The sequence below is a fragment of the Triturus cristatus genome, chromosome 4_2 (genome assembly GCF_964204655.1).
Source record: "Triturus cristatus chromosome 4_2, aTriCri1.1, whole genome shotgun sequence".
Classification (NCBI taxonomy): domain Eukaryota; kingdom Metazoa; phylum Chordata; class Amphibia; order Caudata; family Salamandridae; genus Triturus; species Triturus cristatus.
In genome coordinates this window covers 226821033-226846401 of record NC_140586.1, presented here as the reverse complement: position 1 = coordinate 226846401, position 25369 = coordinate 226821033, and the positions used below count along the sequence as shown (strand labels likewise).

The following is a 25369-nucleotide window of genomic DNA, read 5'->3' as shown; positions in this document are numbered from 1 at the left end:
AGGACAAAGGGAAGGGGGTGTAACCACCCCCCTCCCAGGTCCCACCCATAAGGCGTGACCTAGCAGGCAACCCAGCCCCCCAGATTAGTATAAGTGTGGTAGCTGGGCCCCAGGAGATTGGATTATCCTGAACCTGCAACTTGAACAGAAACTCTGGACCTTCAACATTCGACGAAAGAAGAAGACTGAAGAATCTCCCTTGTGGCCAAGGAGTGGCTACCCTGTGCAAACAGGCACCATCAAGAGACTTACCCTTTGCTTTGCTGAAGTTCTACGAGGGACCGACTGCAGAGCCTGACCAGAGCCTTGACTTGCAGACTTCTCCGACCCTGATCCACATCCACAGCCGAGCTGAGATCCGTGGAGGCGACGAGAGACGTGGGACCGGCTACCTGGGAAAAGTGGCGAGTATCTTCCAGCGCAGCTTCTGAGGCACCCTCGAAGTTGTGCACCGGGGATTGAGAAGCCCCAACCCCAAGCACCGTCTGCACCGAAGATCAGCCCCCCACACTCCACGAGTCCTGCGTGGGGCCCTTCTGCATTTTCCTGCTTGCCGCGTCTGTCCGGTTGCTTGCCCGTTGGCTAGCGGCCTTTGCGACGACACCTTTGAATTTCCACTGCTGGTTTGGCTCCTCCAGACTGGCTCCTGCTCCTCTGCAAAAGAGAAGCACCCCAGACCTTCCTGGTCTGCACCAGAAGCAAGTCCTCCATTCTTCGTGGGTTCCGCTTGCCAAGGCTTGGTGAGTCCTAGTTCGACTTTGACGCCGCCGACAGCAAGAGCCTTCGTGGGACAGCTCGCCTCCTGGTCGTCCTCGACGTCTCCTGGTACCCGTGGCTGCTGCGACAAGCTTCACCTCTTCACCTGCATCTTCACGACATCGCCTGGTTCCTTCCTGGTTCCACGTGGTCACTGGCTAGTGACCCAGACTCTGTCCCTTCTGCTTGCAGGTCTCCTTCCTTCTTGATCCCGGCCTTGGGATCCACCGGACACTCTGCACTGACTGCCTGTCAGCAACTTTCCTTCAGGCATCCATAGAAGTCCACGACGAAACCCGACGCAAGTTCACACCTATGCACCCGCAGCCCGTGGGCTAGGTAACTTGGGTACTCCGGTGCTCACAAGGGTATTGACTATCCTAGGGTCTAGTTTCCGAGTCTCGACTTTCTAGCTATACCAGAAGTGTCCTAAAACTGCTTATTTCTAACTGCTAGTGATTCTATCGACTTTTACGCATTACGTGTGAGTGTTTCAACTCTGCACCTGAATCCCGTGGGCCTCCCACTTCCTAACTGTTGGTAGTGTAGTGTAGCCCCAGCGATTCCCTAGGCCTATTCTATTTCCGTGACAGTGGTCCTCATACCACTTCTTTAGTATATCGTTTGCGTGGCCCCTAGGGCCTAACTGTATTACTTACCTGTGTGACTTAATGTATGCTTAAATAAGACTGTGTTGTACTTACCTCGAATCTCATAAAGAGTGCTGAGGGTTTGACTAGAATAAATACACTTTATTTTATATATATATCTGTTGTGGTGTCCTTTCATTTGGTATTCATGGGATTATATATGGTATCCTAGCTGGCTTCACATGCCATTCAGAGTTTAGCCTAAGACTGCTCTTGTCCATGCTACCACTACGATAGCTGGTCTATAAGGTTGACTTTACAACCAATCACCATAAGGGTTGTTTGGACTAATATAAGGTGTACACTAGAACTAGTGACATCATACATCAGGCCAACTTCTCACATTCCCCACCTGTCGGGACCCCCGTATGCAAATACTGTTGCAGCGGCTCCTATTTTCTAGGTCATTCTGCTTGGTCTGGAGCTCGATGTGTTGGTCTTTTAGGGCACTGATCCGCTTGACCAGCATCTCGTGGTCTTCTGATCTGTTATCGACCATCCTCTCCAGGTCGTCCACCCTGTCTCCAATCTCGGTCACCTCTCTCTGGATGGCCGACTTAAATTCCTCTTTGAAGGAGATGTCTGTCTATCTCCTGCAGGAAACGGTCCATGTATCCCTGCGTGATTGGTGTCAAGGGATGGCCTCTCGCGGGCGCCGGTTTGGAGGCTGAGATCTGCATTGTCTCCTCTGGCTGTCGGGCCTTATACCACAGGAATGTCAATGGGTTGTCTGATTGCCTTACAACGTGGCATAGAAAGGGTCCAGCAGCACTAGGACACAGGTCTTTATGCGTAGGATCACTACTGCACTAATACTGCCCCCTGTCGGTGAGGGCCGGAATGTTGCGAGTGGAAGGGGGGGGTATCGCCCCCACACCTGCCCCAAGGGGCATCCCAGCCTCCCCACTCGATGTCCCAAGGCATTCTTCTGGGCCGCCACCATCCGGCACTGCGTCTCAAGGCAGGAGATTCGCGGACCGCCGCTCAGCAGGGTGGGCTTTCCTGCGCCAGGTCTACCTCCCTCCCCCGTTGTCGGACACGCCCAAAGTGTGCCACTGTAGTGGGCTCCCTCCACGCACCCCCAGCATCAGCTCAGAGGCAGGCGGGCCCGCCCCAGCTCCATGTGCAGCCTCCCTGTAGGCCTGTCATCCGGCCTCCTCCGTGAGTGCAGGGGTGCTTCCGTCTAGTCCAGGTTGCCCCGGCCACAGCGTGGAGTGAGCAGGAGTCGCTCGCCTCCGGCACCGTGTGGTAGCGGAGGGGGTCTTGTGCTGTGCCACACCGTCAGCGGGGGCATCCAGTCTCATGCAGAGTCCAACCACGAGGCCGCTGTCAAACTCAGCCTACTGCAGGGTCTACAGTGCCAATCGCCCCCACCAACAATCTTTGCGGTCGCAGGGGTCCTCCCTGGGAGATCGGGTGTGAGTCTGCTCCCGGTGTGCTGGTCGAACGAGGCCTGGTACGCCTGAGGCGGTAGGGGGGACAGGCGCGTCGCAGATGGCGGCCTTTGCTCCCCTGCAGGTTTTGTTAGCCCAGAGCTGCCAGGCGTGGTCCGCAGAGTTCATTGAGGGCCCGGGCCCTCACCAGTCCAATTACAGGGGGACCAGGCGCAAGTGATGATCCGCGGCACGTGGGTGGTCAATCTCACAGCGGCCAACCGGTTCAGGGAGGTGGTTTCCGCTCCCCTCGCAGGTTAAGGTGGCCCAGGGGTGCAGGGTGTTGCCCACCAAGTTGGTCGGGGGACTCAGGCATTCACGGGTAGCTGGCGACCTCTCCGGCCCCGCTCTCGGTCCGCGGCTTAGGTGCTAAGATGGCAGCCACTGATCCCCGCCCTCCGCTGCCGTGCCTCAGCGACGTGGCCAGGAGAGGGGGGGTCACCCCTTGATGCAGTCGTGGGCTCAAGCACATCCCAGAATGGCTGCTATGGGGGCTGGCAACAATCTCCCAGGCTCGTCAGGGGGCTGAGAGTTGCTGGGTCAAGATGGCGGCTGCCGATCGTCCCTCCCCGCTGCGGAGCTCCAGTGATGCGAGCTGCCGAGGATCCGGCCGCTCGGTCCACTAACTGCAGCCAGGTGAGCCCCCACAGGTTTCGGGAGCAGTCATGAGCATTACGGGTCATCAGTGCCGCTTCGGAGTGTGGGATTGCAGTATAGCGGGCCCCGGGGAGACAGTGCTCGTCAAACACGTCCTACTCCATTGCTCCAATGGCCACGCCCCCCATTACTGGATTTTTACATCACAGAAATGCAAGAAACATTTGTGATTTTAGGCAGAGTTTCAGGTATGCGAAGCATTGTGTGTAAGAAAACTCCAGGATCTACGCAAGTCATACCACCCTGAACTACCATTTATGTCTAGTTTTCCTAAATGTCTGGGTCTGGCCATTATCTCCACGTGGTGGCCTACCCAAGCCCAAAATGTGCAGACATTCACCAAGGCAAGTGGGAAGATATTGTGATTTAGCCCAACTCACCAAGCCTACATGTAAAAACACCCAAAAGAATCAAATGCCCTCTCTCTTGCCTGTGGTATGGGATGTATAGTCCACAGGAGAACAAAAAGAGTGCTGAGACTTTGGGGGGGAGGGAGGGGCTTAATGTCAGGATGATGTTACCCCTTCTGGGGCAGGATATGGCTCAATGTTGGGGTGAACCACTGCCCCATTTGTTTTGGGGCGTTCTTGAAATCCTTGGCATGCTATGATTGATAGGTGTCTAGGTATGTGCTGCAGAATAGGGGTGTCTACTACAGCGCCAGTAGTCGACCAGGCCCTGGTTGTTAAATAGAGATTTGTTAGTGGCCGATAAGACTGGTGCCACCCACCAACATTATTTGTCTTACGTAGGATGCATCACACAGTTAAACTGGGCCCACCTCATTCCCACAATGATGACTGGACTGTCTGATGCGTATTCTGTATAACTGTGGTACAGAAGTTCTACTGCCCTGTCTTTGGTATTTAGGTAGCGGCTATGGTGATCAATAGGCAATCCCATTCACCCACTATAATCAGCCATGGACCTTGTTTGTGAACATTAACGCCTCTTGCCACAAATCTGAGATTGTAGATTAATTTGGCTACACCCGCTGTCTTTGTCGGGGCAGCTCATGGTATTATGTAAAGAAATGCTTAGATCATAGTCTGTGTAGGGTTTCTATTTTTTTTTTTTTTTTTTTTTTTTTTAATAGGTTTGTTTCTTGAAAAAGATACACCGCTCTTCAGACCCAATATATTGTCAGGAACCGCTGAATAATTGTGCAGAATTACTCCCTCTGGCATCACGGCCTAAGGATATTTGGCACCCTTTGAAAGGCTACCTCATAACACATCCCTTAGACACCCCTGCCACAAATGACGAAGTACAAGCGCCATAGGTGTATAAACCAGAGGAGTTCATAGGATGACTGCATTACATACCCCGGGCCACCAGTTCGCCTTCCCCTACTCATTATACCAAATGTGTTGTGCACTATCTATATACTGATACTAGGCTGTAGATATTTAAACAATGTGGTCTATCTTGAATTCTCAAAAAAAGATTGAATCGTACTATAACTACTGCCCTCTCTCTGCCGAAAAGCTTGATTTATGGTTTGAGGTTTCAAGAAAGTGTCATGGGCTTGGTTGGTTTCACTCTCTGCAGAGGACTGCTTCTGCCTGGAAAGCATACCATCTGTAAACGTGCATCTAGGTGTCTGTACATGATGGATCCTTCTGTTGCTGTACTATTCATTCGAAAATCAATAAACAATTTAAAAAAAAAAAGATACTCCGCTCTTATGAGCTCCCACAAGGTACTGAAGCGTTTTGTGGGACATTGTATGTTAATATTGACAATCGTGGAATTCTTTACATTACACACGCTGATGGTGGGGGTGGGAGTGCCATTTGAAAGGGCAGCGATCAGTGCCAGGAATGGGACTGCCTTGATGTATAGTAGATTGGCAATGTTGTCACTTGGTCCTTCGTCCAAATAACACAAGAACTAAGAAGGTGTAACTAAGCAACCATAAACTTGGAGTTTGACTCAACCAGGATTGACTCAACCAGGATAGACAAGTGAGTGGGAGGGGGGGGGGGGGTCGAGAGATAAACACTCCCATGAAATACAATTACCAACTTAATCCCTCCCCTCCGGGAAATGGACATTTCTTGGTGAAACTGAAGGGGGTGTAACAGCCTTGTCAATTCTCACTATCCGGGGCCCCTCTGGTCTTATGAGCAATACATTCCAAGGCACGGTGCCAAAGAAAATACTCAAACCACTGCTCTGCTCTCCAGCGTGATCATTTATCTGGAACTTGACAGGGCTGTGAGGACTCCAGGCTTGCCCATAAACTTATTGCAGATGGCTCTGTATCGATTCTTTACAGGCTGAAATCTTCTCCCACCTAGGTTTCGAATCCCTTAACTTTTTTGTTACCATTATCCAGGACTCTCCAGCCATGCTAATAACACCAACACTTGTTTCACATCACATAACCAATACCATTCATTAAGACGATCGTTCTCTCACACCTGACCATGGGCAATTACTTATATAAATGGCTCTAATGTGGTGCCAAGGAAAATTAGAGTCTTGGAAATCAAATTTTCTAGCAAGGCTTCGATCTGAAAGTTTGGTACTACACTCAAAGCAAAATGGAAATATGGGTTCCAATTATCTCAGCTAACGCTGTGTTAGGTCTGGCAAAACAAAGACCCCGATCACCAGCACAGCCCAAAAAGGTCTCCTCCTGGAGGACACACATTATCCATGCATGTATCAAAACCCTCATCAGCCTACACAGACAATAAAAATCATTGCAATCGACGACACCAAAACTTGCCAAATTTAGCATACAACTCAACCAAAATGTTCATGCTGATCACAAAACAGATGGAGCAGCCAATAACTAAAAATTCTGTCAAGGGATTTGGAGATTCACCAATGGGTAGAAAAACAATACAGAAATGCTAGAACACAAGACACCCAAGAATGAGATACTACTACGAAGTCACGGAATGCGCATATCATTTTTAGTGTTCGTCATTTAAGAGGTAGTTATGGTGACGAACGCTAAAATATTAACAGAACCGTGGAAAACAAATATAACATTCAGACAAGTTCATAAAATATTCCTTCATGATAAAAGATTAATAGTGTGGCAAAAAGGTATTTCTTGAACCACACAATGTTATTTTCAACTATCAATCAATCAATCAGGGTACTTGTAAAGCGCGCTACTTACCCGCTAGGGTCTCAAGGCTCTGAGGGGAGGGGGGGGGGTTCCGCTACTGCTCGAAGAGCCAGGTCTTGAGGAGTCTCGGGAAGGCGAGTAGGTCGTGGGTCTGTCGTAGGTGGGTTGGGAAGGTGTTCCAGGTTTTGGCGGCGAGGTAAGAGAAGGATCTGCCGCCGGCGGTCCGTACGTTGGATGCGGGGGACATCTGCGAGGGCGAGGTTGGCGGAGCGGAGCTGGCGGGTGGGGGTGTAGAAGCTGAGTCTGCTGTTCAGGTAGGCTGGTCCGGCGTTGTGGAGTGCTTTGTGTGCATGGGTGAGAAGCTTGAAGGTGATCCTCTTGTCGATGGGGAGCCAGTGCAGGTCTCTCAGGACGGGGGTGATGTGGCTGCGGCGGGGGGCGTTGACGATCAGTCGGGCAGAGGCGTTTTGGATGCGTTGTAGCCGCCATTGGTGTTTGGCTGGGATTCCTGCGTAGAGTGCGTTGCCGTAGTCCAGTCTGCTGCCGACGAGGGCCTGTGTCACTGTTCTTCTTGTTTCGGTCGGGATCCATTTATAGATCCGGCGAAGCATGCGTAGGGTGTTGTAGCAGGAGGAGGAGACGGCGTTGACTTGCTTGGACATGGAGAGGGAGGAGTCGAGTATGAATCATAGGTTGCGTGCGTGGTCGGTTGGTGTCTGTGCTGTCCCCAGAGCGGTCGGCCACCAGGCGTCGTCCCAGGCTGAGGGGGTGGGTCAGAGGATGAGGACCTCTGTCTTGTCCGAGTTCAGTTTCAGACAGTTGCGCCTCATCCAGTCGGCGATGGCCTTCATGCCCTCGTGAATGTTGGTTTTGGCGGTGTGAGGGCCCTTGGTGAGGGAGAGGATGAGCTGGGTGTCGTCGGCGTAGGAGATGATGTTGAGGTTGTGGTGGCGGGCCACTTGTGCGAGGGGGGCCATGTAGATGTTGAACAGCGTCGGGCTGAGCCCTGGGGGACGCCGCAGATGTCGGTGGCTTCTGACCGGAAAGGTGGGAGGCGGATGCTCTGGGTTCTGCCGGAGAGGAAGGACGAGGTCCAGTCAAGGGCCTTCTCTTGGATTCCGGCTTCTTGGAGGCGTGTCTTTAGGGTGCGGTGGCAGACCGTGTCGAATGCGGCTGACAGTTCCAGGAGGATGAGGGCTGATGTTTCGCCGTTGTCCAGTTGGCGTCTGATGTAGTCTGTGGCGGCGATGAGGGCTGTCTGTGCTGTGGTTACGTCTGAATCCGAACTATAGGTCAGCATAGGAATCTCACATGCATTCACATAATATACAAACGCTAACCTGGACAGAATAGCATTGCCGTGTAGGTGCAGTAAAAAGCCTTCAGGCAAAAGGAAAAAAGTTCAGGGCAGACATGCAAGAGTATTACTCTTTTCGTGAATTGTCATGAGTACCTGCACGTGGAGCACACTGTATACGGTGAGATCATTGACATTAGAACAGTGCCATCCTTCAAGGAAGGGGGGGGGGGGGGGGGGGGGAGATGGACTGGTATGGGTGCCAAATGGGTTCAAAACAGCAATGTGGAGCTGGCAGCAAAAAAGTACAAAATGGCAATGCAGGAGAAGTGAGGCAGAAGCCCCCTGGGTGAGAGAAAGAAACAAGGAGAGGATGTGGTCCGTCGGCTGCGCTGCCGCCGCTGGTGCAGGAAACCAGGGTTCAAGCCTCGAGGTCGCGTCCACATCCTGTGATAATGGCCAAATCACTTAATCTCCTCGTGCTTGAATGTGTAATGTAAATACGGTGCTATGTAAAGAGCTCCAATACCTTCGGGTCGAGTTCGCGCTATATAAATATGCAAAAAAAAAAGGGAGCGTAGCAGAGGTGGGGAGAGAAGCAAAAGAGGGAGACTGCAGGAAAATACATGCACTTGTGCAGAATGATTAAACAAAAAAAAAAAAAAAAGAGGTGCTAGAAAAAGCGAGCTGCAGAAGGACATATTAATGTGTGCATGCTCTGGGGGTTGGACAAAGAAGAGAAAGGAAAGCCCACACAGCCAACTAATAAGAAGCACACAAGCAATGAAGCCAACCAATGACATGCTCTAATCCCACTTTACGATAATCATGTGTCTTGCAACAGCCAGCACATACGCTATCTTATGCAAGACTTAGAAAGTGAGTCCATAATGTAGTATCTTGGCAGATATCAAAGAGAGCCCAGATGCGTATGAGAAACTGTGCTTTGGTTCTTTGCACACAAAGCAGCCTACCGCCTTTTGTCATCTGGGTCAAAGCTACACAAGCTTTATAGTCTGATCCCAGCTTGTGACGCATGTGTCTCCAACCTTTTCTGTAGTGGGAGATACTTTTGATCAGGGAAAATCACTGTGAGCTATTCAGGGCCTATAAATCATTGTGAGCTATTGAAGGCCTAATGTCCATAGAGCCAGATGCTATGATTTGACTATGGGTACTATGACGGGGCAGCCAAGGGTGTCAGAGAGAGCGTGATCTTTTGGGATGTATGAACATGTGTGCGTATGAATGGGCTATATGTGTACGGGTGACTAAGAGACCGTGTCCTATGCAGCCTGATGATATTAATGTAAAGTAAACACAGCTTTCCATTAATTTTAAAAGACAAATGCGACCCTGTGCTTATTTACAAATGAACCCAAGGCTGCAAGCTACTTTAAATGGTGCCTGGGAGCTACTGGTAGCTCGCGATGGACAGGTTGGCGACCCCTGTTGTGACGGAATAACACAGACCTTCCAGCCAGTGGTGCAAGATTTCTTTGGTTATGTGCAGAGCATACACTGGAAGACAAGATGAACACATTTGCCTTGCTCATACAGCCAGTTTTTAACAACCAGCCACTCCGTGGTGTTGCAATGCCTGAATTATTTGGGGGGGGGGCAGTCCAACAGGGATCAAGTGAACCTTGCTCTTAGAAAACAAACATCCTAAGATGCTATGTTTTGGTACCATGATGGCAAATATTTCATAATTCCACTAGGGATTATGGTTTCAACTCCATCAGTCTGGTCATTGTTGCTCAGGTTCAATTCTCGCTCAGGTTCAATTCCCTTCTAGCAAAACGGATCACATGGCATAGGGAAGCACATCATTGCTTGAGTGTAATCAGTAGGCTTGCCCTTGACAGCAATCATCATAAAGTTGATGGCTCCATTTGAGCCAATGGGAGTTCTGTGCTAAGTGATCCAAACCAGCGAAGTGAGTACAAAAGAACATCCTCTGCTTTGCTGAGTGTTTTAAGGTACAAATCACCGGGCTTCGATGGCTTTTGCAGGGAGGATGTAGGTAGTGAAGGGTCAAGGTAGCATGCAGCGGGACAAGTGAAACCACTCTCTCCAAACCCATGCTGCCTATCATGCTAAACTACTTTCTTGGGACTACACACACAAAAGGGTACCCCACCAAAGTTTAATTATGCCAGGCTTTTTAGACTATTCTCTCTCGCTCTCAGCGTACCTCATGGCCATGGCTACCCAGTGAATATCAGAATGCAGGGCCAGACTCAAGGCCTCTCACAGACAGGAGAAGGCTAGATATGTGTAACACTGGCTTTAATCCTGGCGGGAAAATTTCTATGGTTTGTAACTCAATTCAAATCTTTGTTAGTTCATTAAAACTATACAAATGGATAGAGAATTAGAACTACTTTAAACGATGTTTCACCAAAGGATTCAACACTCCTCCCGAGCCCCTTCTTTTACAGAATTGGATACAATACATAACATTTAGCATCAATTGATAAAGCCATTTCTATGCAAACTTTGCAAGTACCAAATTTAAAGTGATGTTAATCAGGAAAACACCCCTCTTTAATGACAACATTTGGGGTATGTCACAGAATTAACCTAAGAATCGCAATATTTCAAGCATAGTTTGAAATGCTTTAAAAACCTCATAATTCTTGGAACCAACTGAGGCAGGTAGAGTTTAAATACTTGGAGAGATTTTCCCCTTGCTGTTCTCGCAACCCACTTGATATGAATAAAGTTTTATTTATAAACATCTCCATACAAAATGTATTCTTGAGCAAATGCATGTCTTACAGCCCCACGCTACCACAGAAGAGACAAAACCATATCTTTAAATTGGTCTCCCTAGGAGATGGAAATTCTAATATGTCCAATTGCAAAATCTCAGCTTTATATTTTCTAGACATACTGGTTTTGTTGTAACAAACCCAAGGTATACCTGTGGTAACTGATTGTTAAAAGTAGGTGATAATTCGTAACATTTATTTTTACAGTTGGCTCTATAAAATGGATCACCCCCACCCCCCGATTATGAATCTATTTCTTGCCTGTTAGATTTTCTTTAGTAATAAAATTAAGATAACACGTTAACAGAAATCCTGCGCTCTGTAAACTATGAGTAAGTTACTAAAGAAAGAACAAACAAATATACAAGCACATTTAACTCTGCAAATTTTTCTTACGCACTAAAACATAGGGATTCTTTTCTACAGAGCATTCGAGCACCAAGCTCACCTCAATATGAAGGAGAAAACCCAAAAATGGTGCACAGAAATGCCCTATATGTCCTTGATGGGAGACTAATCAAAACATGTGGTAAGTAGATTGAAGACAATGCAAGATCCCATCTACCAATCCTAAAGTGAGTATCTGCTCTACCAATCCTACATGAGGAAAACAAAAGAAGAAACCATGTAGATCCTGGAAAAGGTGTACTTAATAGGATGCATCGGTCCTATAAATTTCAGACAGGGAGAGTAAATGATGAAAAGCTTGAGATCTGGTGATGGCACTGAAAGAACCCCTGAAAGAGGGAATACAAAAAAGGGAAATATATACATCCTGAAGTACAGCGAACAACGATAGGAAAGGAAACACCCTGGATAGTCCAAGAACTAACAAAAGGATTAAACTTTATTTTTTTAATACACAAAAAAAACCACGGCAATCTAAACAAGAGCAGTTTCCAGAGGGCCCGACGCAAACGCAATAGACTAGGTTAGGAAACTGACTGTCTTTACCTCTGAAGTGCCACCACCCTTTATGAAGTAGCACCAGTTAGTGGAAGGGTGGTGTTTGAGACCGAAGAGCAATGCCAAACACTTTCACAGGCTACAAGGATTAATCATGCCTCAATCAATCAAAAAACCTTCATCCAAAAATAACTTAAGAGCTCACTCACAGGTAGTGCTTCCAGTAAGATCCCGCATGAAAGGAATACAGTGGATGGCCAAGTAACGTAAGCGCTCGATAACTCATCTAAACAAATGCACCCGATATACAGGGTGACAGACCTTTAAATCCTGCCACTCAGTCCTGACCCTCTTGGAAACTAGCATGTCATCAATCAGTGTTTAAGGAAAAAAACTCTAGAATGACCCTGCACCCGAGAAACGTATATTCTATTTATATAGCTAGTATAGTACAATTTATATTGATTTAAGGAAAAAGAAAATCACTTCCATGGCAGCAAACTATAGCCTGATAGGAAGCTACTGCTGGCATGGAGTTACAACAATACAAATTACAGACTGAAGGAAGGTAACAGCACAAAGATCCCACAACACGTCTACTCATAACCCAGGCTGCAGTAATAGCAGAAAGGCTTTGTAAGAACAAATGAAGAGACCTGGTCATATATACTAGGAGGGAGAAGATCACGAAGCTAAAGATAAAAATCAATGAGAAAAGTGGTGAGGTAGTATTTGATGTCACCCATATCATCTGCGACGTATGAGGTCTTGAGCTGTACATGGAGACTCTGGCATAGCTTACAATAACGCTAGATTTTCCTTTGTTTATTCATGGAGAATATGTGGGGTGCTTTCACCAGCATTATTCTAAAATGTGAGTAACGAAAAGGAGACTTACAGATCGTTAGTTTTTTTTCCAGTTTACTTTTTTGGTTGTGTTATGATATCCATTGTCCCCTGAAGCTCAGCCTTAAGAAGAAATATTGTTTTCGGATATTTTCACACACATTTATCATGTTAGGTAATACACAATCGAAAAACTTATACACAATCGAAACAATTATATAGATGTAGACAATATGAGTCTACCTACATCAGCACCAACTGTTACTTGGGAAAGGGTAAATCCCCAAGTTGAACACGTATGTGTACTAGTGTGGAGTTGGGGGTAATAAGGCCGAGAGAGGCATTATGAAAATGTAACCATACGTTTTTCACAGAATAATACAAACTTTATACTGACGGCAGAATCTTTTTTACCCTGGAATAATCTGGCATTTGCAACCCTAGTAGGGTTCTCAAAAACGTCTTATAAGCCAACATGCCAACCTGGAACTATTTTCTGCAACATGGGGTAGTTAATAACGGTCAGTGTTGTTAAACCGTCACAATACGTAACTTAGGGTGGAGAAAAAGAATTCCAACCAAAATAAGTTTGAAACTTACGTTTGTAAACCAGTTCGAGAAATTCAGTACAAATGTACATATTAGTCTTTGAGACCAACCGCACATCTTTCTAAATTACCATTTATTTAAAAAAAAAAAATGTAAAACACTTTTCAAAGGATGTACAGAAAACCCCACAAGTGACTAATTCTGATAAAACATTTATCACACCAAATTTGATGCAATTCTGCTCAGATGACTCGGTTCTGGTAAAGAGCAAAATAAATCCATGAGAGCTAACTTTGATTTTCTTAAACAACCTGAATGAAATTCTAGAGGATGAAACAAGTAGCTGTCAATTAAAATCAAGAGTCAAGAGTATAAATATTTGCAACAAAAAAAGCGATGGCAAAGCCAATAGTAATGGGTTCAACTTGCTAAATAAAGCATGGAGAAACCAGCATGCACAGGTGTGCATTTACGCATATGTGCAAGTGAGCAAAATGTTAGTAATTAGGAGGAAACAAATATGCATTTCAGTTCCTCATGCACTGCAAGGCATGCACTGCTTTGGCGGTGGAAAGATACACTTCAACAGCATTAAGTGATTGAGAAACAGTCCAAAGAGTTGAGCCAAGATGCGACTGACGCATTGGAAATGAAATTAATAAAGCTGTTTAGATTGCTACACGCTGTCAAACCCAGTAATAAAAATGAAAAAAATACATATCTTATCGACTGAGCAGTTCATCCATATCTTCATAATTCCTATTGCTGATTTGGTGAGGCATAATACATTATATATATCCGTACAATATACACAAGCACACACACTGTGTGCAGAGAAGACACCCTGTTCCGGTGCAATCCAGCTCGGCATACTTTGCGTGCAGGAATGTCATCTTTCAGGATTGGCCGCTTTCAGCTCGGCAACCTACTTGTCCTCAGTCACCTGGCAAATGAGACTGTCAAAACACAAAGTTTCCAACCAGCACAGACTTTCATAAGTTGCAGGCACGTCCTTCCTACGGTACCTGGGATGGGCCCGAGGCTTAAAACAAAACAAACAAGCATTCGCAATGCAATAGGTCTCGCATTTACGCGAGTTTAAGCTATTGGTATTGTAAATGACAATGCCTTATATTTATGTTTCAAAAACAAAAAAAAGGCGTTGTCATTTGCAATGGCAATAGCTCAAACTTGCGTAAATGCGAGACCTATTTGCATTGCAAATGCTTGTTTAGTCTGTCGCGGCAGAAGAGCAGAAATAATTCTGCACCCTCCCCTTCTCAGTGCATTGTGCTGTGTGGGCCAGTAGTTACTGTGGTCGGTTATATGTCTCAGCGAGTTAAACTGTCGCCGTGGGCATTTGCTGTAACCTTCAGGTCACAAGTTCAACGTCATATCACAATGCCTTTCTGAATTCGGTCTAACACCAGACAATAACAGCGCTTGGAAGCAGTGATCAGTTGTTCCAAGTGCTATATTTTATTACCATGTGCCTAAAATGATCGCAACCTTTGTCTTGAACCTTTTAAGGCTATCAGCAGTGAGCCAAAAATGTACCTGTGAGGCTCAGAGCAGAACCTGATTTTTCGGGTTGATATATTCATGTTATAAATTGGGCATTGGTGGTTTCGTCATCTCGAGGGAAACCAAGAGTAAAATTCTAAGAGCATTGTGAACTGGTTTTGGATAATAAATTCTAAAACAGGCATCTGCAATCTAACTCGCCTAAGCGGTATAGCTCCTTGGGGTACATATTGTCTTGTGAACAGTTTATTTTTATGGCGGGTCCAATGTTCTCATCGCCAAATATAGAGAGAATACCATGTGAAGTTGGTGGTTCTCCGCTCAGAAAACGAAGCCTGGACATTATCAGCACCTCCAGATGAACGGTATTCTAAGAAGGGCAGAGTTTCCGCTGTGCTCTGCAAGTGTGAGTGTTTAAGGGTGCGTTGCACGTGCAAAGACTGGAAAACAGTTCCTGCGACAGTCTTGAACCCCAGGAGGGCAGCAACACGCACACGCGCATGCACGCGCCCGAAAGGAGCTAATCATTCAATGGCGGTTCAGGGACTGAGGTGGGACCCAAAACCAAAGCAAACTCAAACAAAGAAAAGCTGGGTGGAAAATCATCTACAAAAATGTAAGATGCTAATGTAAAGCCAACGCGAGCCAAGGGCGAGGAAGAAACAAGAGGCTACTGAAAATAATGTGGTCCTGGGAGTGTCCAGAAAACCTATGTCCTCGTCATGTCAGGAAGCTTGAAGTCACCTGCAAGGGCAGTGGTGACCCCAGCATCTGCACGGGCAGAGCACAAGGTGCTAGGCATGCCATCCATGATTGGGCACTTGGAGCACTGCGTCCGAAGCGTTGTTCTTGCAGGTGGTGGCTTAACAGGGTGATTGACCGGACAAAACTCATAACAGAGTGTTGAAAAAATGTACGCCTGTCGTTGACATCATCTGGTAAGCGGGTATATCACCACATGTTCGAAAAGAAGTGGTTTTCAAAGGCTTTGTTACCACTGTCTTACATTCCTGCCTCCTATGTTTCTGCACGTGAGAAAAGCTAAGTTGACTGTGTGAGCGCAGCGGTCACAGGAGAATCTCTAGGAATTTGAAAACGAAAAGACAAAAAAATAGAAACAAGCATCTATTTCTTTAGCTATAATCGCGGCACCGGCGCTTTATTTTTAACATTGAAAGTAAAGCGCCGGTGCCCGATAATAGCAAAAGCGCCTTCATGAAGTACCCGTGACGGAGACATATGGTGGCTGCGCGCGTTCGCGCGCACATGCACGCAGGCTTTAGGCCAGCGGCTGCAGCACTTTGAAAATACCCTTACAAAAATTCGAGCAACAGCGCATGCGCTGTTCTAGGCTCGGCCTAAAAAACAAGCAAAGACAGACCAACCACGGAGCCCATCCATCTTCACGTATCCTGCCCAGAGGGACTATGCACACTGCATGGTGTCTGGCTTACAATCCACAACACGGCAGCAAATAACCCCCACCACACCAGACTATCCTTAGACATTCTACTCTCTACCACTCTCAAACCATTTGGTTCTATGTTGACAAAAACAACTACTGCGATGAGCACCAGAGCAGGTGGTAGGACCAGACGTTCCAAGAGGTTGTCCTTTTTGCTACAGAAGCAGATACATTAAGTCTGCTAGTCGTCATTGTGTCACTTATCTACATCAAAGCCAACTGAATAGTAACAAGAGGGTCTCTTAAGAAGGAGAGAGCTCATTTATTCTTTTACCTTGGTAGCTTGACGTCCCCTACCTTCATCTTGTTTTCAAATACAGCGTTAAATATATAAGCACAGTAATAGCTTTACAAACGTGTCGGCGTACCGAGACTTCACGGACGCCGACTGCAGGGACAGCGTGTCGTCTGAGGAGCAGCGCCCCACTTCTAGCTGGACGGTTGCGAGCACGAGAATAAGCAAATCCTTGAAGATTGCTTCATAAGAGTCTTACGATTCGGTAAGGTAACAACATAATAGGGTTTGGACATATATCAAATTCAAGAGCTCTTCAATAGCTTCTTTTTCGGTGTCAATGACTAGGAAGATTTTAAATATAAGCAGACTTAGCCATGATTAGAAATTCCCCATGGAATGCTCATAAGGGTCATACAACACTAACTCATCGTCCCAAAGATGGTCTAACGGATGAATACACCAAAAAGACCGAAACGTCGACAACTACATCCATTTCCTCAGTGATTTATTTTCCTTTAGGAATTGCTTTCTGTATTGATCAGTTTCATTTTCCATATATGTATACTGTTTGGAATAGATGCTCACACTAGTGACTATGAGGTATCAGTAATCACAAATCATTTGTAAACCTCGGTCACTGTGCGTTGTTTTAGTCTTTTGTAGCCTTGGATACATTTTTATCATAAAAGTTTTTATTTGGAAAAATTCACTCCTGTCTGATGTGTATTGATGGCAGATTCATTCCGATATGAAAGAGCCAATTGAATTTTTTTGATCAATTGTAAGCTATCAACTGGAGGTTATGATCACTGTTTTGTGTAATAAATGTTAAACTAAGTGCATTTAAAGAAATCCCTTGTAGCCACAGATACGTTTGGAAGAAATAGGCATTAAAAGTCTTGCTCTAAAATGGACTCTCCTTCTTTCTCTCAAAGAGGGAGAATACCATCAACATTAATGCCTTCTCATCCAATTACTTTAGTTTTCCTTGCACAGTTTCACAGGGATCTTCACTTGGCCCTACCCTTTTTAGGTCTCGCCTGACCCAGCGCATGCGCTGGTCTGGCGAGACATTTTGTGAGGGCTCCAAAAAGTGCTACCAGGCCAGCGTAGAGCTACAGTGCATGTGCGCGGGCGTCGCGCTTTACCGCGATTACTTTCACTTTCGTGGCTGCACGGCCGCTTTGATGTTCTCCGTGAGGCTTCAATAGATTGCAGCAGTTAAAACAAGCATTGGTATAGCCAATAGGTCTCGCTTTTGGGACTTTATAAGTGTTTAGCTATGCAACTGTTGCATGGCTAACACTAATAAGGTCCCAAAGGCGAGACCTATTGGCTATGCCAATGCTTGTTAATATTTATGTTGCAGAACTGGCCTCATTGGTTCAATCGTTTGGCTTTGTTTTGACTTCCTATGCGGACGACATGCAAATCCTGCTCTCCACACTCAATACTTCAACTGATAGGAGTCACAGCATTCAACAATGTATGAGACATATTAATACTTGGATGGACAAACACGGTCTCAAGCTTAATGCTGGGAAAACAGAGGTGATTTTGGTGGGGAATCGTTTAAAATGTCTGGTGAGCTGCCTGTTGGCTGGCTGAAATGGGAACCCTCCCTATTCCCGTTACAAAAGCAAAAGGCCTGGGAGTCATTCTAGATGACCGCCTACATTTTGGCAAACAAGTCAACGCAGTAATCTAGTCTTCATATAATGTGTACAGAATCCTGAAAAATATCCTGCTATTCCTCCCTACTGCATCCAGGAAATCAGTTATCTCCACAACCATATTATCTAGAATAGATTGTTTCAATGGCCTCTACTGTGGCCTGCAGGCCAAGTACTTGAACAAACTGCAAGTTTTACAAAACTCTGCAGCAAGACATTTGCTGGAATTTCCCAGACACCAATCTGTCTCCTGTGCATTAAAAGACCTTCAGTTGGAGATTAAACACAGAATCACGTTTAAGGCACTTTGCCTCACTTACAGAGCCCTTCATAACTCTGGACCCTTGTTTCTGGAAAAAGCCTTAACCTGGTATATGCCTACTAGATATTTAAGATGGTTAGGCGCTCTTAAAGTCAATTTAATCAAATTTAAAAAAGCAAAAATGGGGAGGGAGCAGTTTCGTGGTGCGAGCATCCAGAGCTTGGATCCTTCTCTCCCCCCCCCCCCCCCCCACCCCCCTCCCCTCCCCAGGACAGCTCCCTCCCTTCTCCAATTTAGAAAGCATTTAAAGACATGGCTTTTTAATTAGTAGGTTTTCCTCTTTGACGCAGGCTCACTTGTTCACAGGACTAGCGCCAAGATACCTCAGGGTAAACGCTGCGCTCTATAAATTGGCTAACATAACATATCTCCACCTCCCCATTTACAACACCCGCCCTTCAACTCCCTCCCACCACAAGTATCCCACACTTATTCAGTTTGTCAAAACTGCCATATCCTAACAAGCTGACCAGTGGAAGGGTATAACAGTATTTACATCAGTATCCCATTCACATTGTCTGAAACAAACAAGCCCTCCTTCAAGAACTGCAGGGAAGACAAAAAAAAAAACAATATGGAGAGGAATGCTGGCATTTTGTCTAACCACTGGCAATCGCAAGGGGTAGCACTCCAAACCATCCATCGTTCTTTTTCCCACAATGCCACCTTAGTTTAGTACCAGACATATGCAATCAGTCTTGACCCTGCTCCAATCGGAACAGCACCCGCCCAAACTGCCAAGCCAGTGGTCAGACTTATTGAAAGCATCCTCCATCACATTTTGTGTTTGATTTAACGCCCTAAGTGGCCATGGGTATGCCCAGATGCAAGTCAATTGATCACCGGACTCAAGCTACACCCAAATGAAAAGCCCAACCATTGCGAAGCACGTCTTGGGTTGCTTGTGTTCCAGTTCACAGGTTTGACTTTGCAGTTCGAGGTTTGACTGTTGCTATTGAAGCAGGGTAGATAGAGACTGATTTGCATATGCCTGGGTCTAATCTGAGGTGGCATAGTGGACAAAAGAATGATGGGTTGTAAAGCAACCCCGACGGATTGTCAGAGGTTAGACTAATTGAAAGCATCCTCTCATCACCTTTTGTCGAAACTATCAGTCATCACGAAATAGTGCTCTATTAAAAATATGGAAACAAGCAGTCCTGGTGTAGAAAACAACTAACCTGGACAGTAAAGCAAAGTTAGCAAACTGCAGTTTTTACAAAAAGAAAGCTCTCTCAAATGAAATTGGACAACAAAACCAAGCATGGCAAAATAACTAAGACGAGTTACTCATAGCTTTCAAAAATCCTTTGATTGAGGGAAAGAGAGCAGAAGAATATCTCCAGTGTTTGACACAACACAGACTGTTGCACTTCCCAATCTTGTAAATGCAAAAGATGCGCCCCCTGCCCCTCTTATTTTTGTGGTTAGCACTTTCAAATAACATCCCAATCCCCCCAGTGAAGACATGCCATCTGATTGTTACAAAGTGACATGGCCAGCTCTGTATGAACACAGTATAATTCCACAGACCACTCCCATATCTGGGGGAGGAAAGAATAAGCAAGCTGTTGATACTTTAGGGATACTTCACAGGGCACAAACCCAGGGAAGAGACAAACCTCCAGACCTCTCTTCTTTCCTGGTAGGTATGGAATTGGCTTCACAACACTCCCTGAAATGTATACACCCTGCACACCCTCTTAGGTCTACTGTGGAGTCACTCCACGCATCTGTGGACACTATAGAGAGATCCCCACAAAATCCAACCTGATCATCACGGACCACTTCTAACACTTTCCCTTCCCAGCAGCAAAGACATTCCGTGAACTCCAGCTCTACGCTGCCATGGGACACTTCAAGTAGATTTTCCCCATGGATAGGACATGCTCTACTGCAGAAAATCAAAGAACATGCCATATTGACATTTCTATAGTCACTCAAGCCGGACACTATACAACATTCAGCTAAGGAGGGATTAGGGAGAGAAGCAGTTTTCATGTAGAACTGCGATAGTGGTGGAAACAAGGTATTGGGAGAACTCTGGCCCAAATACGTCACACTTTTCATGAATCAAACTTGTTTTAAAGTGATGTCACTATGCACAACATTTTAGGCAACATTACCTCGCTTTACTATACACAATGCCCAAAATAGGGGGAAAAATTTGCAAATCCATGAGACCGAAGGCCATTACTCTATCAGGGTACATTTGCATCCTTATATGAGAGCCAAGCTATTGATTTTCCCAGTGCTTGTAGGCAAATCATTTTCTTTTACTTAAAAAAACAGGCACACGTCAAAATTCAAGAGGGAATGCAAACCCTTAGTATTTCACAACTGTAAATTAAATATTTTCAGTCTTTATGAATGACATGGTATACTTTTCAAATACTTTTCACAGAATAAGGGTCCACATTTTAAAGGGAAAAAAACGCGCTGTGCCTTCCTTTCCAGAGAACGCAGAACTAAAATAAAGGCTCCAGCAGTTTGGTCCTCTGCAGTAGCAAACGGAGCAGATTTATGGGCAACCAGGAGAAGAGAGATCTCTTGTTCAGTCAAGCTACATTTCTACTTTAAACGCCAGTTAAGTGAATTATTCAGCCAGCCCCTCCCTCAGCGCCACAATCTGCGGACTGGTCTGAGGGGGATAAAACAACACTTCAAGTCTGCTCTTTAGTCATACCATGGCAAAAATATAGCTGTTTCTGCCACTTTAAAGACATGCTGGATATACTAGAAGCAACACTGAGCATAGAGGGCAAGGATTTTGTAGGGAAGCAGTACGCGAGGGACACAGCAAGAAAATACATGTGTTCCCATGGTAAAAGAAAAAAAAAGCTGCCTAAATGTGAGTGGTGAAATGATACAAATTATCCAATCAAAAGGATGATAAAGAAGAATGCTCCACAGAGGGACCGATACGAGAAGAGGAACACAGTGGTATAAGAAGCAAGCAAATGAGAGTGACAAAGTCAACCAACAGTAAGCAACGAGCACGCACAATTCCCACTAAGCTTTTGGTATGGTCCACAAAAGAGCTTTCGACAGACTGCTAAAATGTCCCTTAGGCAACACCTAAAAACTGACCCTAGCAGCAAGAGGAACAAAGCAGTGTGGGTTATCTTATGATCGTATCAGTATGAATATACACATTCAAAACAGATCTAAACGCTCAACAGTTTACGACCCCACTGCCAAGGAATCGACATACAAACTTGATTTTTTTTTTATAGGAAACTGAACCGGTACCAGGGCGTCCTTTTGTCGGAAGAGCTATGGCGGAACAGTCTAACCGCGTTTAATATGAACCTAGTTCTGAGACTGAAAGCTGTTTAACAAGTTTATTTCAAGGGTATGGTGTTTCAGTTCAAAATCCTGCTGGCCAGACAACATTTTACATATTTATTCACCTTATGTAGATCAATAAATGTCACCTTGTGGTCGCCCGTCAGAGTGCTAACCCATGGATAGTCAGCAAGTGGCTAGATTGGCAAAGTATGCTTTGATTTGATGCATCACATCCTTCTGGTATGTACCGGGGTAAAGATTTCATATAGTCTCGTTCACAAAGGCTTTGGAGCAGGCTAGGCTACCAACAGTAAGTGTGATACGCAACTAAGTATTTTGTATTTTCAACAGATTGGTATAAGCAATGATAGGCATTTTATTACCAAGTTCTGCACTATATGGCTGTTGTGGAAGTAAAAAAGAAAAAGGCTGAACTGAGTGGATTGAACAATACCCAGAAACGAGTAATATGTACCCTCTTTTCACAATTAGCCTTCAAAGGCCAAGAGCATCCACAAATATAAGTTTCACAGTGCTTATATGTGGCAGCTCTACTGGTAGAGATGTGCATGCCTAGATGTGGCATATCTCATTTAGGATTCAGCTATTGCTGAGGAAGCTTTGTTAAGGGGGGGTTGTAGGAAATCAACCTTTCTGTATGGTCTTTTGCTGGACACTATTTTGTTGCTGTTTTTCAGACTCTGCACATCGGGGTACTCCTGTCCAGTGTATGTAATCTAGCCCCTAAAACACTGAAAAATTGGCTAATTCCGGATTAGCGTATTTATCTTTTCTATAAAACTGTAGTATATGGTGTGGAAATACTCATGGCACGAAAAGCTAACTATCACCAGTGGACAGCAGCACGTTGTAGCACACACTAGTGTCACAAACGAAAACATGGCTACATGTCTACCAATGTAGCCTGCCTCTTGCAGTATAAAACCTGGAATGCTATCTGTTAAAATAACGTTTTTTGACAAATAAAAAACACCATTTTAAATATCAGTAAGTCACCCCTATGTGGGCCTTGCAACCCACAAGGTAGGGTGCATGGTATTTAAAAGTTGGACATGTAGAAAATTAATATTACCATGTCCCTACAGTGACAAGGCCCAAAAAGCTATTTTCATTGGGCAGAATTAGCTGTCCTATGTAGAAAACCTAAAGGTTACAATATCAATACTGTATCTCAGAAACAGGACCAGCAACAAGAATAATTAAACCACCATTTTTAATCGCTATTAAAAATCCAATTCAGTGGTGAAGTTGGATTTTAATAAATATTAAAGACAAGTAACTTTTATTAAATTATACTTAACAGCCTGTACTGTCAGATGGTTAATTGGAATAAGCCTCTGCCAGCTCTAAGTCTGTGCTCAGCCTTGAATACGTCTGAAATTCCTCCAAGGTGCAAACAATAGGCTGACCAGAATGGGCAGAAATGACCTCTGAACTTGAAATAATATTTAGAGTGGGGGCTCTTGGGATCCTGAAACACCACACCGTCAAATCCTGCTTGACATGTCTGTTGAGCTACCTGTAACAATTGGGGCACATCTTAAAGGAAGAGAATAAGCTGCAGAAACAATTCTGTGTTAAGTAGTTTCGCTATTGTAGTGTCGTTCTCTGAAGCAGACTGTTGTTCTCTCTAGTTCTACATGGCAGAACAGACCTGTCTAGTAAAGAGTTTTGCTGTGGCAGGGGGAATTCTCTCTGGTAAATCAGGCGGTGAATTCTCTCATTGGTAATGGAAATCTTTACCAAGAGTGCACTCAAGTCTCTCAATGATGGAGGTTTTCTGTGGCAGTAAAACTCCAACTGGAAAGTGAGGGTCTCAGCCTCTCTGATGAAGGAGTTTTTTGTGGCAGAATGGATGCTCTCTCTGCTGAAGGGTTAGCTGTGGCAGAGAGGAGCTCTCGCCGGTACGCGGTTCTCTGCAGGAGCTGACATCTATCTGGGACAAGGACTATCCTTTGAAGCTGAACTGTCTTACAGAGGGTTTTATGTGGCAGAATAGCTGGATTTCCTTGCAGTAGATGAACTCTCACTATTACGTTACACACGTATATAGCACACTATGAATGTAGAGTTCTAACACTCAGACAGTTAACATAACCACTACACAGCTATTAATCTAGATTAAAGGATAGGTACAGTTTGGCCTAAGAAACTTTCTGTTTTTTTGTTGGTTTACAAACACTGATTCCCTACGCTAGACGGGGCACGGAGTTCCAAAGTTTAGCCACATCCATACACAAGGCATGCTCTACCATCTTAACAGTTATAAAGCGGATTTGCCCACCTAGGTTAACTATACAGATGTCATGAGTTTATTGGGTATGACCCATCTGTATTTTCTGCCATCAGTTCAGAGCACTGCTGATAAAAGCCTTGTTTACAATTGTTAAGGTTTTTAATTTCGCTGTTTTACTTTTAGGCATCCAGTGCAAGAACTCAAGCATGCCCACCGAATAGATGACGTTAGGTCTTTACGCCCAATACTAACTAGGCAGTGGCATTCACTTCACAACAGATTCAGCGAACCTGAACACAAGTACCAAACATTGTGCAGCTAGAGTGTGCTATGGCATAGATTATTGTAATATTCCACTGAGGACTCAAAGGAAGTAACTCTTCATAGCATCTTGCAGGTAGTAAGCACAGGTACCAACTATTTCCAAGGCCTAAGACTACCAGGTCAGTCTACACCCAAAATGACCCTTAACTTTCAAACTGACTTAGCAGGACTGAATTCAGCCCACCATTGACTCCGACTGCTTTGAGCAACCTGGAGGAGGGAGACGCAAGAGGAATGGCTTTGACAGCAGTAGTACCTCTAGGATGAAGTACTATGGGGCGAAGGAGTTCTATCTGACAGGTGGATGCCTTCTGGTCAAGGGGTCGGTATCTAGAAATGGGGAATTCTCTGTTAACTACACTTACATCTTTCTGAAAGAGGCTCTCTTGCCAAGAGGAATTCTTTCTGCCCGTGAGACAGTCGGGTTATCCGTGGTAAAATTGAGATGTTTCGGTCTCTCCCGGCGATGAGATGTTTGTTAGTGGAGTTCTGGCTACAGTGTAGGCGGGTGGGTGAATGACCGTTTCGGGGCTTATGTCTCTGATAAAATGGGGGGGGGGGGGGGCTGTTTTTGCTAAACTGATTATTTCTCCATGAGGAGCGTTTGCCCTTTCTCTACCGGGCGAGAGAGGTCTTTATGAAGGGGGGGAGCGTTTGTTTTAGTTCCCCGGATCTGACAGTGGGGGACGCTTAAAGAGGGGGCGGCAGGATCTGACACTAGCTCCGCCCCCTGCCCCACTTTCCCCGGCTCCCATACCGCCGCGGAGGCTCTCCCGCTCCCCATACAAGGGGGGCCATACGCTCCTTCCACGGGGCCCCCTGCTCAGGGTGCGACGGAGCCGGGATGGGCCCGAATGAGAGAGGATGGCGAAAGATTGTGAACCCGGGGAACAGCGGCCTTACCTGGGATGTGCAAGCTGCAGCAGCGGCGCTTCCTGTTCTTCGAGCCCCTCCCCCCGCGCCCGACGTCATCGCGTAATGCCACGCCTGGTACGTCACCACAACATGGAGGGTCACTTTACAGCTGATGTCACTTAGTGTCCACAACAAGGCGTGGGACCGCCTACAACGACTGACGTTCCATCGCCAGCTCACACCTCTCGTGTCTGCACAACCCCGGCAGCGAGGCACCGCCTCCTTAAGTCAACGTCAGTACAACTGAGACGAGACCTCGCCAACCCTGTCTTTCTAACATGCGAGGACTTGTAACCCAGCACTTCACGTTATAGCCACGCCCCTAAGCCTCCTGACACATAAAGGAAATTCTCAATCTCCAATGAGGACATCTGTGGGGAACTAAGCAACGTGTTTTGTGA

At 45.8% G+C, this 25369-nt stretch overlaps 1 protein-coding gene across 2 annotated transcripts in view; it reads right to left on the bottom strand.

Annotated features, from left to right (window-relative positions):
• Nucleotides 1-25096, bottom strand: part of CSNK1E (casein kinase 1 epsilon) — a 182877-nt gene extending 157781 nt beyond the window's left edge. Inside the window, exon 1 of one of the 2 annotated variants that reach the window (XM_085601309.1) lies at nt 24957-25096. In XM_085601309.1, coding sequence (XP_085457435.1) covers nt 24957-25025 — 69 coding nt within the window. In that variant the 5' untranslated portion in view covers nt 25026-25096. Of the gene's footprint in view, nt 1-24418; nt 24475-24956 lie in introns of those variants that run through there. The other variant, XM_085601310.1, reaches the window with a different exon arrangement.
• Between the last annotated feature and the right edge of the window lie 273 nt (nt 25097-25369).